General features: G+C 43.6%; 1 protein-coding gene across 2 annotated transcripts in view; it reads left to right on the top strand.

The window, feature by feature from the left end:
• Positions 1 to 4,094: 4,094 nt before the first annotated feature.
• The window catches only part of FAT4 (FAT atypical cadherin 4), a 171,154-nt gene continuing 161,117 nt past the window's right edge, over positions 4,095 to 14,131 (top strand). Inside the window, exons 1-2 of one of the 2 annotated variants that reach the window (XM_082838502.1) lie at positions 4,095 to 5,035; positions 5,462 to 10,648. In XM_082838502.1, the coding sequence (XP_082694628.1) occupies positions 5,474 to 10,648 (5,175 nt within the window). In that variant the 5' untranslated portion in view covers positions 4,095 to 5,035; positions 5,462 to 5,473. Of the gene's footprint in view, positions 10,649 to 14,131 lie in introns of both variants that reach the window. The other variant, XM_082838501.1, reaches the window with a different exon arrangement.

Genomic DNA, 14,131 nt, shown 5'->3' with positions numbered 1-14,131 from the left:
CCCATCCCAAATCATGTTAAATTCACATCGGTAATCACAAATATGAAATTTAGCCAATCTGCAAAAACTACAGTCTACTAATTTCAATTCCACATCCAAAAGTTAACCAATATCTAACCCTTCCTACTTCTGAAAGTTTGCCATCTCTGAACTCCATGCTTCCCGATCCTAGGATCAGTTGTCTTCTTGTTCAGAAACACTGTATCCCACAAACACAACTCTCTTGTTTAGCAAACAATCAGCTCTTCATTTCAGATATGGAATGGAGGCCTCTTCCATTCCCCACTACATATCCTTAAACTATTCATTTCCTTTTGAGGACAATTACAAGGATGTTGTTCACTGCAGACTAATCTTTGATGTCAGGGAGTTAGAGGCAACCTGGATGCCTATAACCATGTAAATAGACAGGTTAAGAGTTATGAATACATGCCTTACAGTAAAAGGCAAAAGTCAGAAACAATAATTTAGAGGAACACATAACAACATGTGTAAACCTTAAAAATAGCTCTTTGTAGAAAGACACAAAAGAGGATGATACACATACACAGTATAATCCAAACCATTTATCTCAATTAAAAGTACAGGACAACTAAATAATACATATTTTGCAAAAGCATGGAACCAAAAAGTACACATTCCACTTATTAGAATGTTTGCCTCTGGGAGTCCTGTAACAGGACTGAAGAATGATAAGGAGAAAAGAGTAAAGCAGAATAAGGTAAGGTGAGCAAAGTATAATAAAGAGTAAAGTGAGGGACGGGAGGGGAAGGATGGGAGAGGAAGGGAGAGGAGGGGAGTGGAGGGGAAGGGAAGGCAGGAATTGGAAGGGAAGGGAAAAAAGAAGGAGAGGAGAGGAGAAGAAGGAAGAGAGGGAAAGGAAGGGGAAGAGAAGAACAGGGAGAGAAGGGAGAAGAACGGAAGAAGGGAGAAAGGAAGGGGAAGAAGGGAGGGAAGGGGAGAAGAGAGGAATAGAAAGGAAGAAGCAGCGGGGAGAATCCTTTTCTGGGACGATGTTGCTAATGTGATATGAATTGTAGAGTATGATTAACCTAAGCTTCTTTACCTAGGGTCTAAAACATGAAAGTAATTTCAGACATTTAATGAAGTAATGATGGTAATTGTGTACAGACCAGGATAACAAATTCTTACAAAAACTATTTGTTTTAATGTATGCTCTAAACTTCAAATGAGCTGTGTTCTCTAGTTTCTTTCATGCTTGGACATAAAAAAAAAAAAAATTTACCCCTACAGTTTACTAAAATTGATGAATATCTTCTCTCTTAGAAGCATGTAATTTTATGTTTATTGAAAGTTTTCACTAAATAACCCTTTTCTTAAAATAATTAAGCTTTTTGTGGAAAAGCAAAAATAAACTTTGCTTTTTCACACATATAATTACAATGTGTCTTGATTTGATTTGATTTGATTTTGTTGGGGGCATCCTTACATTTTATCATGCATTATATTACTAGAATTTCTGAAATCCAAGGGAGAAAAATTAAATATAATAAAAGCTTTATTCTTGTCTTTTATTAAAACCATTCTCTATATTATACCTTAAATTATGTACCTATGTGTACATAGATTGTAATTTTATGTGTAGGTTTTATCTATAAACGAATGTGTTACTTTAATGTAGTTATCATGGAAAGTTTCCATTTATTTGAATAACCATGCCATTGTCTAAATCATTTTTGATAGTCTTCATTCAGAATGTTCAAAAAATTATTTTATGTACTGAATATATGTACATTTTTTGTATTACTTAACTTTGTCATATCTTGTTTTTTTACTTAAAAATATATATTGCACTTCCTATTCCACAAAATGAATGATTTTTACCCATTTCCCCAATATTAAATTCACTCATAAGTGATGCAAATTTAATACTATTGAGACTAAATATGAAGATGATCCCACAGGCTTTCCAAACAAACAATAAAACAGAAAAAAGTACCTGATCCCCTACAAGTATCTAAGTGTTTTCTTTCTACTGTTTCCTACCTGAATGACTGAACTGTGGCACATTAGTAAACAATATACAAGTAAGTAAGAAAACCCTCTTAAAATCACACATCATAGCCATGGTTTGTAAAAATTTCTGCTTTCACTTTAGTTAATCAACAAATCTTTGTGTGTTAATTTACATCAAAATAAAGACTATAATTTATTGGCAGAGATACGAGTTTTGAGAAAATGCTTAAAAATATCTCTCTTTTAAAAGAATAGCTTCCAATGCTTTCACAAGTTTTCAAGGCCTAAAAATACAAAAATGGTGAAATTTAACTTTCTTGTCTGTTTCCAATTCACCCATTTTATGTACCATATACATCAGTATCTACAGTAGAGGAAAATGCAGAAGTAAATATTCTAACCTAAACAAAGGAATTGGTGATAGAGTTATTACCATTCATGTTTCCACATATCAGTTTTGGGCTACAGGCTGTCTGGATCAGAGGACTTGAATTTGCTCTCTGCCTTATTGCTTAAAAAAGGTTTTTGTTTTGTTTTGTTTTTAACCGTAAGTAAAGAAAGGCACTAGGAGATTCCTAAAGATCTTTTTTCTTTGCTACTATCCCTAGGCAAGAAGGAGGAATTAGCCTTGTAACCAGATCCTTCTGTCTCTGCATTTAATTTTAAGCAAGAAACCAGACTGCTAAAAATGTAAGATGGACAGAGAACAGCAGAGGGCAGTATTTACTCATGGCTGAATCATCTCCGAACTCAGAAGTTTTAAATTTGGAGGGGTCACTGTGGCTGAAACATATGACACATGCCCTGTATTTGCATTACTTGGCTTAAATTCTTATTTTCTAAACGGTTGTCCTTAAAGGGGAAATAATACTGACCTGGTTCCTAGTCCCTTTTTTTTTTCTTTGAAGAATACCACAAAAATTAGCTACAGTAATCTGAGTAACTTGCGTGGCACGTGGGTAATTTTAAAATTTAAATTTCATTCTATTTATTTCTATTTCCTCATATCTGTCTTTTCCCCAGATAAAAACCAAACCAAAGCAAAAAGAAACAAACCTTCACCAGGATTCCTTTGGCTTTAAAATGTCTAGGGGGAAATACTCCAACGGAGATCAAAATTCCAAACTTTGCAATAGGAAGAGACCTCCATCTTTCCAAAGGGCTACCATTGTTATTGTTGAAACTCTAAGGTTTGGCTACTGACACCTGGGATCCATTTGGGACAGGAAACAAAACAGAGTTCCCCTGGCTTTTCCTATAGGAAATCCAAAGTGCGGTCGGTACCGAGGCCTTGGTGCCCCTACTCACCTGGAAGTGGAGACAGGCTTAGGGTTAGATCTGGACTGCAATTATCTCGCTCTGTAGACAGAGGAGGAATGGGGAAGATTTGGTTTGGATGCTGCCGGATCATACTGTAGAGCTACTCCCTCCCCTCTCATCGAAAGAGAAGGGGCAGGAAACGGTTAAAGCAAATCTGCGCTCTGCATTCCCAGACAGGCTTTGCTTAATCCTTCTTCCCGCTCTAATAGACCTTCACCCCCTGCCTTTCTTTTATTTCCCTCGACCCCCCCCTTACCCCTGAGTTATTACTAGCATAACAACCTAACGGTCTTCCCCCAGAACCCATCACTAAAGTTATTTATCTGCAAACCTGACCCCGCCCCCATCTATTCGGCGGCAGCTTTTTGCTGTTACTGCTCAGATGCCGGCCAAGATGTAACCAAAAAGAAAAAAAAAAAAAAAAAAAAGGTATAAAAAACCCCACCCCACCCCCTTCTCAGCGCCTCCTACCCGCCGAGCTCCCACACCCCACAGCCTACAGTCCTCCGAGAGGCTGGAGTGATTAGCATCCCGAGAAGCCAGTCGGAGGCAGAAGAAGTCGGAGAGCGCTCGCGGTAGGAGTGCCAGGCGGGGCTGCTTTAGCTCCGGCCCAATGGGGCTGGGGCGAGGGAGGGGCAGTAGGTGACAGCACGGGGAGCTAGGGGGAGTCCGGGAAAACTAAAGTGCGGGGATCAATGAGTGGCGAGCAAAGTTTCTGAGTCCTGCTCCAGCTCGCGGTCTTCCCTCCCCCTCTGTTTGTGTTTCGACAACGCGGTGTGTGTGTGTGTGTGTGTGCGCGTGTGCGCGTGTGTGCGCGCGCGCGTGCGGCGGGGAAGGGGCGGGGAGAGTGTGAGGGAGCAGCCGGAGGTTGAGAGGGGCTCGCGGAGCTCCAGCTCCACAGCGGTACGACCTTCAGCCCGGGTAGGCGAGAGGGAGAGCGCTGACAGCCGCCGTCCCGAGCTGCCGCGGGCGCCGCCAGAGCCCAGCGCCGACTTCCCCGCCTCCACCGCCAACGGTGAAGGAGAAAGAGGGACCCACCACCCCCCGCCCCAAACCAAAAGCCTTGTGGATTACAAAGTGAAACTGACACGGGACAAAAAAAGCAAAGGCAAAGGGCACGAGGTCAGGGGCGAGGCGCACTAGAGTGGGCTTCTGACTGGGGCCGCCGGAGAAGGAGCCCCCTGGCATGGTGAGGGGAGGGGACTCGGGGACAGCGCGCTGCTCCTGCCCGACCCCGGCGAGGCCGAGAAGAAAGCGGGACCTGCGCTCGATTTGGATGTACAAATAATGGGTCGGCAGGCGTCCCGGCAGACGTAAAAAAAAAAAAAAAAAAAAAAAAAAAATGCTGAGGAGCGCTGGATTTTGCCTGTGCCCAACTAAGGGCTCGAAGCCGCAGCAGGGGCGGCGGCGGCTCCTGCTGGAGGAGAAGGGACGGAGCTGAGCGCTCCCGGGTACCGGAACCTAGCGCCAAAGCGAGCGCTTGGAACGCAGTTTGCTAGCTGCCCGCGCTCAGACGCCGCCGCCTGGGCCTCAGCGGCCACTTCTGCAGCCCTGTTGGAGGGGCGTTGCAGCCTCGTTCTTGAGGAGAGGGGACTCGAGGAAATCCCTCGTCTCCAGCTTTTGGGAAAGCAATTTGATAATCTCCAGGTTCCCCATCACCCCCTCCCCAGTGCGCAGTTGTTCTTTCCACACACCGCTACGGACGTTTGTCCTTCCCTCTTCAGTTTCTTCGCCTTGGGTAAGTTCCAAAGTTTCTGAAGACAATTGTTTGCAATGATTCCTCATATACCTTAAGTACAGGCAACCTCTCCCAACTCACATCCACCCAGCCGAAAACGCTCAGACTTTCTGGATTCGAGAACAAAGTGAAGGGGGAAAATATAGGAGGTTTGAGAAACTTTTCTGGGGACTCGTCAACAAACAGGAGTGCCCCGAGGAATGCCCTGCCGCTTTTCCTCAAGGCATCTCTCCCGCGCTAAGCGTCCAGATGGCTACCTGGAGCCTTTTGCTGATGCGACTTGCTTCTGCTGGACTGGAGGTTCTTTGAAATAGCAGAGCTCCCAGACAGATACATCGGCTGCATGTTTGCTGGTGCCTACTTGATCCCTGTCATTATCACTCTTTTTTGCCTCACCTCTTCCTTCTCTTTATCACACCGTTCCAGGGAGCCAGGACCATGGACTTGGCAGCAGACAGGGCTCCTGGCCGCCCGTGGCTCCCGCTGCCCACTTTATCATTATTTCAGCTCCTTCGCGTCTTTTGGCTTCTGTCACTGCTACCGCGGCCGGCCCGGGTCAGCGGGGCCGAGCAGCGCCAGGTGTTTGAGGTGCTGGAGGAGCAACCTACCGGCACGCTGGTGGGTACCATCCAGACGCGCCCAGGCTTCACCTACCGACTCAGCGAAAGCCACGCCCTGTTTGCCATAAACAGTAGCACCGGGGCCCTGTACACCACTGCCACCATCGACCGCGAGAGCCTACCCAGCGACGTGATCAACCTGGTGGTTCTTTCCAGCTCACCCACCTACCCCACCGAAGTGCGAGTGTTGGTGCGGGACCTCAATGACAACGCCCCGGTCTTCCCTGAACCCTCGATTGTGGTCACTTTCAAGGAGGACAGTAGCAGCGGGCGGCAAGTCATCTTAGATACGGCCACCGACTCAGACATCGGCTCCAATGGTGTGGACCACCGGTCCTATCGCATCGTCCAGGGCAACGAGGCGGGTCGCTTCCGCCTGGACATCACCCTGAACCCGAGTGGCGAGGGCGCGTTCCTGCATCTGGTGTCCAAGGGCGGGCTGGACCGCGAGGTCACGCCGCAGTACCAGCTACTGGTGGAAGTGGAGGACAAGGGAGAGCCGAAGCGGCGGGGCTACCTTCAGGTAAACGTAACTGTGCAAGACATTAACGACAACCCCCCAGTTTTTGGTAGTTCCCACTACCAGGCGGGGGTGCCTGAGGACGCGGCGGTGGGCTCCAGCGTCCTCCAGGTGGCGGCAGCGGACGCGGACGAGGGCACCAACGCGGATATCCGCTACCGGCTGCAGGACGAGGGGACCCCCTTCCAAATGGACCCCGAAACTGGGCTTATCACGGTGCGGGAGCCCCTGGACTTCGAGGCCCGGCGCCAGTACTCGCTTACCGTGCAGGCTATGGACCGAGGCGTGCCTTCCCTCACTGGGCGCGCCGAGGCGCTGATTCAGCTGCTGGACGTCAACGACAACGACCCTGTGGTGAAATTCCGCTACTTCCCTGCCACCTCACGCTACGCCTCGGTAGATGAGAATGCTCAGGTGGGCACTGTGGTGGCTCTGCTCACCGTGACGGACGCAGACTCCCCCGCGGCCAACGGGAACATCTCTGTGCAGATTCTTGGGGGCAACGAGCAGCGCCACTTTGAGGTGCAGAGCAGCAAAGTGCCGAACCTGAGCCTCATCAAAGTAGCCAGCGCCCTGGACCGGGAGCGCATCCCTTCTTACAACCTAACAGTTTCTGTCTCTGATAACTACGGGGCGCCCCCTGGCGCAGCGGTTCAGGCGCGCTCTTCTGTGGCGAGCTTGGTGATTTTCGTCAATGACATCAATGACCACCCTCCCGTCTTTGCCCAACAAGTGTACAGAGTGAACCTGAGCGAGGAGGCGCCCCCAGGAAGCTATGTGAGTGGAGTGTCTGCCACTGACGGCGACTCTGGTCTCAATGCTAATCTGCGTTACAGCATTGTCTCTGGGAATGGACTAGGTTGGTTCCACATCAGTGAACACAGCGGCCTGGTGACCACTGGGTTTGCTGGGGGCTTGGACCGTGAACTCGCTTCCCAGATTGTACTGAATATCAGTGCTCGGGACCAGGGGGTTCACCCCAAGGTTTCCTATGCCCAGCTTGTAGTCACCCTCCTGGATGTGAATGATGAAAAGCCAGTATTTACCCAGCTGGAAGGATATGAGGTGTCTGTGGTTGAGAATGCCCCAGCAGGGACTGAACTACTGGTGCTTGGGGCAACTGATGGGGACCTGGGTGACAATGGGACAGTGCGTTTCTCCCTCCAAGAGTCTGAGACTGACCAGAGGTCCTTCCGCCTGCATCCTGTGTCGGGGAGGTTGAGTACTATCTCCTCCTTGGACAGAGAAGAGCAAGCTTTCTACTCCCTGTTGGTTCTGGCCACAGATCTGGGCTCCCCTCCCCAGTCATCAATGGCTCGAATCAATGTGAGCCTCCTGGATATTAATGACAACAGCCCTGTGTTCTACCCAGTCCAGTACTTTGCTCATATTCAGGAGAATGAGCCTGGAGGTAGCTACATCACCACAGTGTCTGCCACTGACCCAGACCTGGGTCTCAATGGAACTGTCAAATATAGTATATCAGCTGGGGACAGGTCTCGGTTTCAGGTCAATGCTCAGAGTGGGGTTATTTCTACAAGAATGGCCCTAGACAGAGAAGAAAAAACTGCTTACCAGTTGCAAATAGTGGCTACCGATGGTGGCAATTTACAGTCTCCAAACCAGGCAATAGTAACCATCACTGTATTGGACACTCAAGACAACCCACCTGTATTCAGCCAGGCTGCCTACAGCTTCGTGGTCTTTGAGAATGTGGCTCTGGGATATCATGTGGGTAGTGTGTCTGCATCCACCATGGATCTCAATTCCAACATCAGTTATCTCATTACTACTGGGGATCAGAAAGGTATGTTTGCTATCAACCAGGTCACTGGGCAGCTTACCACAGCAAGTGTGATTGACAGAGAAGAGCAATCCTTTTATCAGCTGAAAGTAGTAGCCAGTGGGGGCACAGTGACTGGAGACACTATGGTTAACATAACAGTTAAGGATTTAAATGACAACTCTCCCCATTTCCTTCAGGCAGTAGAGAGTGTGAATGTGGTAGAGAATTGGCAGGCAGGTCACAGCATTTTCCAAGCCAAAGCTGTGGACCCTGATGAAGGTGTCAATGGCATGGTACTCTATAGCCTGAAGCAAAACCCCAAGAACCTCTTTACTATCAATGAAAGGAATGGTAATATTAGTCTGCTAGGACCCCTGGATGTTCACGCTGGTTCCTACCAGATAGAGATCTTGGCATCTGATGTGGGTGTTCCTCAGCTCTCCTCTAGTTTCATCTTAACAGTTTATGTCCATGATGTAAATGACAACCCACCAGTGTTTGACCAACTTTCTTACGAGGTCACCCTTTCTGAGTCAGAACCTGTGAATTCTCGATTCTTTAAAGTGCAAGCTTTTGATAAGGATTCAGGAGCAAATGGTGAAATTGCATACAGCATTGCTGAAGGCAATACAGGGGATGCTTTTGGCATATTCCCAGATGGTCAATTGTATATAAAAAGTGAACTGGACCGTGAACTTCAAGACAGATATGTTTTACTGGTTGTTGCTTCTGACAGAGCAGTGGAACCCCTTAGTGCTACTGTGAATGTTACTGTAATTTTAGAAGATGTAAATGATAACAGACCTCTTTTTAACAGTACCAATTACACATTTTACTTTGAGGAAGAACAGAGAGCTGGGTCGTTTGTGGGCAAAGTAAGTGCTATAGATAAAGACTTTGGGCCAAATGGAGAAGTAAGGTATTCTTTTGAAATGGTGCAGCCAGATTTTGAGCTGCATGCAATTAGTGGGGAAATTACAAATACTCATCAGTTTGACAGGGAGTCTCTTATGAGGCGGAGAGGGACTGCAGTGTTTAGCTTTACAGTCACTGCAACAGATCAGGGGCTCCCTCAGCCTCTCAAGGATCAGGCCACAGTACATGTTTACATGAAGGACATAAACGATAATGCTCCCAAGTTTTTAAAAGACTTTTACCAAGCGACAATATCAGAGTCAGCAGCCAACCTGACACAAGTTTTAAGAGTATCTGCCTCAGATGTTGATGAAGGTAATAATGGACTTATTCATTATTCTGTAATAAAAGGAAATGAAGAAAGACAGTTTGCTATAGACAGTACCTCTGGTCAGGTGACACTTATTGGCAAATTAGACTATGAAGCAACAGCTGCCTATTCCCTTGTAATTCAAGCAGTGGATTCAGGGGCAGTTTCCCTCAATTCGACTTGTACCTTAAATATTGATATTTTAGATGAAAATGACAATACCCCTTCTTTCCCTAAATCAACACTATTTGTTGATGTTTTGGAAAACATGAGAATTGGTGAACTCGTGTCCTCTGTTACTGCAACTGATTCAGATTCAGGTGACAATGCTGACTTACATTACAGTATTACTGGGACTAACAATCATGGAACTTTCAGCATTAGCCCAAACACTGGGAGTATTTTTCTTGCCAAAAAATTGGACTTTGAAACACAGTCTTTGTACAAATTAAATATAACAGCAAAAGACCAAGGAAGGCCTCCTCGTTCATCTACAATGTCAGTGGTTATACATGTGAGAGACTTTAATGACAATCCTCCTAGCTTCCCTCCTGGGGATATTTTCAAGTCTATTGTTGAGAACATTCCCATTGGAACGTCTGTCATTTCAGTGACTGCACATGACCCTGATGCAGACATTAATGGGCAACTCTGCTATACGATCATCCAACAGATGCCAAGGGGCAACCACTTTGGCATAGATGAAGTCAAAGGTACTATCTATACAAATGCTGAAATAGATCGGGAATTTGCTAATCTCTTTGAGTTAACCGTAAAAGCCAATGATCAAGCCGTGCCTATTGAAACTAGACGGTATGCTTTGAAAAACGTGACCATTTTGGTTACAGACCTCAATGACAATGTTCCAATGTTTATATCACAAAATGCCCTGGCTGCCGACCCTTCAGCTGTGATTGGTTCTGTTCTGACAACAATTATGGCTGCCGACCCAGATGAAGGGGCGAATGGAGAGGTGGAGTATGAGATCATCAATGGGGACACAGACACCTTCATTGTGGATCGTTATAGTGGAGACTTGAGAGTGGCTTCAGCGCTGGTACCTTCTCAGCTGATCTATAATCTCATAGTCTCAGCAACAGACCTTGGCCCTGAAAGGAGGAAATCAACCACTGAATTGACCGTCATTCTTCAGGGCCTTGATGGACCTGTTTTTACACAACCCAAATATATCACTATTTTGAAGGAAGGAGAACCCATTGGCACCAATGTGATATCAATAGAAGCAGCTAGCCCTAGAGGATCTGAAGCCTCCGTGGAGTATTATATTGTTTCAGTCCGTTGTGAAGAAAAAACTGTGGGACGTCTCTTTACTATTGGACGACAAACTGGCATAATTCAGACTGCAGCCATTCTGGACCGCGAACAAGGAGCCTGTCTTTACCTGGTGGATGTTTATGCCATAGAAAAATCAACTGCTTTTCCCAGAACACAGAGAGCAGAGGTAATGATTTTGTCATCCCTTATGATTATTTGTTGATGTGTTTTTTAGGAAGATCGTTCTCTTTATATTTACTTTCTATAGTAATTTACCTTTACTGTTGATTGTTCATTTTACTGACAGGAGCATATAAAAATGTTCTGTCACACAGACTAACAAGAATTACATGCAATTTAGCTTCAATCCTGATCAAAACCAAACAATGAACAGTTTTTACCTTATATTTCATCTCACACCATCATATGTGTAAGGCTAATGAGAGCTCTTCAGCCGTTTCAGAAGTACAAAATAAAATTCATTTATCTAAGTTACGTCACCACACTAAACTAAACACCTCACAGTAAGGAAGTCTACCAGAGAATGAGCGATTTCAGACTTAAGAAATCCGTATTCCAAAGTGAAGAACTTTGGTAGAAATCAGCATTATAGCATGGCTTTCAAGGGGGAGTGGCTGTGGACTGACAGTTTACATCAGGACGGTATTAACTTTCACATCCTCAGCAGTCTTGGCAGTTTCTTTATAGACAGTGACTAATTTCAATGTGCTGGGCCAAGTTTGGGGAGATTCCTGATTTCATCTGCCTTCACATTTTAGGCACTATCTTCTGACTTAGAGTAATCCTCTCTCTTCCCTCTTGAACTAAAGCATGTAATGTGCTGTGAATGATCAGAGATTAGAAGCTGTTTCTTGAGACAAAACTGTGTTGTTCAATGCCATGGTATAGGTACAAGTTGTTCTGTCTGCTGATGAGCAAGAAACTAGTGTTTCAAAGCATAAGCCAAAAGATTTCAAGCTTGGCCTTTCCCGGGGTGTATTTTTGGCTGTTACTACCTCAGTGTTTCATTGATTTGCTTTTTGATTGAACTACTTCCAATGTTGTTTTGATAATCAACTAGAAATGATATAGCTGTACTCTGGAAAGCTCGTTTGCCATTTCCTAAGTTCTCTCTCCTCCCTTCAAAGAGATTCTGGTGTCACTCAGCCAAAAACACAAAATATCAAATGTGGTTTGTGATACTCGGCAGTAACCCAGACGCAACATGCTAGTGAAACTGAGGCTCATGTGTTTGTTTTCTTGCTTTTTTTTCTTGTTTTTACAGAGGTGAGGGGTTTTCTTCATTTAAAAATGTTCATTTATTATTATTATCTTTCTGAATCCCCTGTGATTTTTTTCTCATGTTAGCTAGCTATGTCTATTCTATGGATGGAACAGTATATTCATGGCCTAGAGGATATTAGAGATATAATTAGAGATGTAATTCTTAATAGAGATATAATTCTTAGAGATAAAATTTTAAGTGGAATTCAGTTTTATCTTATACACATAGACCTGAAGAAACTTTTAACCCATATGTCCTCTTTTACCTACTTAGTTTTTTAAAGATCTTAACATAGGTCTTACTTATTGAGCTATTTGGTTTAACTCAGGCTATGATTTACATGTAATTTTATTTTGATTTGGGGTTATTCCTCCCTTAAACCCACTCCCTGGCTCTACCTTCCTTCTCTGGAATTATTTCTTAGATGAAGAGATTTAAGCAGCTATTAAAGACAGGCAATTAAGTCATTCTAGACTTTAAATTTGTTAAACTGTAAAACAAATTATGTTATTGGTTGTTTGGTTCAATGCATTACATTTGCTCTGCAGTGAGAATAAATGTCCATTGTTTTCATTAGAAGATTTATTTAGTCTTATTATTTATCCATGAGATATGCAAAGATTAGCTTAGCTTAAATTTATTAAATAGTGCTGTTTCTGCATTAGGCACGAGGACTAAAAATTAATGATTATAAACCATTTTGTTAGTAATAGGGGATTATATGTCTGTTACTTTTTTTAACCTCAAATTGCACCGATATGAAAAGTTATTTATATTTACTGTAGCCTATTTAAAAATCTGGAGAGAATTCATCATGATGATTTTTTTATGAGAAAAAAATTGTTTGTCAGGGTACCTTCTGTGAACTGAAGTGCTGAAATTGTAAACCAAGTTTGAGTTCCCAAGCTCCAACCACTCCTAAAATTAAAAGCAAATGTGTTTCTCCAAAGAATATTGAAAGCAGTAGTTGGGAGCTAGAATTTCATATTATTATTGGTTGTATCTTTCAAGTGTATACAATAAAGTTTTTTTCCTTCTGCTCAAACAGTTAATTTACCGTGATTCTGCAAAAAGAAGCTGTAAATTACCTCTGGTTGTCAGAGGTGATATTTCAATTGTTTGTTTCTAAGTGTAAACTTTGCTCCAATGCATTTTTTAACAATTTATTCATGTACACTGATAGGAGTCTGGGTTGCTTACTCAGGTTTCTGGCTAGAGTCATGGCTGATCACATTCCGTGGACAAACAGAGGGTCAGTGGGTAAAAGAGAAATGATTTAATCTGCATTCTTTTTCAAGCTCTGACACTTGTGTGTGTGGGGGAAGGGGGCAGTGCTGGGGACTTGGCTCTGATACTTCTCATTCCAGAGCTCTGTCCAGTTGTACACCTTCACTGCCCCTACCTGTCATAACTAAAACTTTGGCATGGATGAGAGTGTCTTTGAAGGATGGCTTTTGTGTTGCAGACACAAGGTTTATTATCCTTTTATTTTATATCTTTGTATTCTAAGAAGAGTCTTGATTATGTTAGAATAGCTCATATACACTTTGTACCACTTCTTTAGGTTCAACAAAAAAATTGGAGATGTAGCACATCCATAAGCATTTCTCTTTTAATATGTGTTTTATGGGAACATGCAACTTAGGGACTGGACTTCTTGAAGGTCAAAGGCTTTGTCTCATTGGTCTTTATTTCTTTTATTTTTATTTTTTACATCTTTATTGGAATATAATTGCTTTACAATGTTGTGTTAGTTCCTGCTGTACAACAAAGTGAGTCAGCTATGTGTATACATATATCCCCATATCCCCTCCCTCTTGAACCTCCCTCCAACCCTCCCTATCCCACCTCATTGGTCTTTATTATCTCCTAGTATTATATCTCCTTGATAATAATATCTCCTAGAGCCTGGTGTATAGTAGGTGCTCAGTACATGTTTGCTGAATGAAATGGTAGAAGAGCTAAGACTGGTGTGTGCATTCTTGTCCTTCAGGAATAATCAGCAGAGAGAAGCCGGGGGAATAAAGGAGGTTAGTAAATTTGATCTTGATCATTATCTGAACTAAGGACATAAAGACATACTAATTATGTCTGTTCTACAAATGAACTGAGAATTGTCAGAAGACTCAAAGAGGAAAGAGGAATTTAGGTGGGTGGTCTCACATGGAACTTAGGGTTTAAATGGAGAGAAATACTGTATATGCTTCTAGGTTGCAGTTCTCAAATTTGTCGGTCACAAGACCCCAAGAGCTTTTGCTTGGGTGTGTCTTATCTATTAATATTTATATTTTGAACATTAAAACTGAGAAAAATTTAAAATGTTTATTAATTTCTTTAAAATCACATTAACCATATAACATATTTTTATTTTATTTTATTAAAAGA

The sequence above is a fragment of the Leucopleurus acutus genome (genome assembly GCF_964270905.1).
Source record: "Leucopleurus acutus genome assembly, chromosome: 4".
NCBI lineage: Eukaryota > Metazoa > Chordata > Mammalia > Artiodactyla > Delphinidae > Leucopleurus > Leucopleurus acutus.
This window is presented reverse-complemented; position numbering and strand designations above follow the sequence as displayed.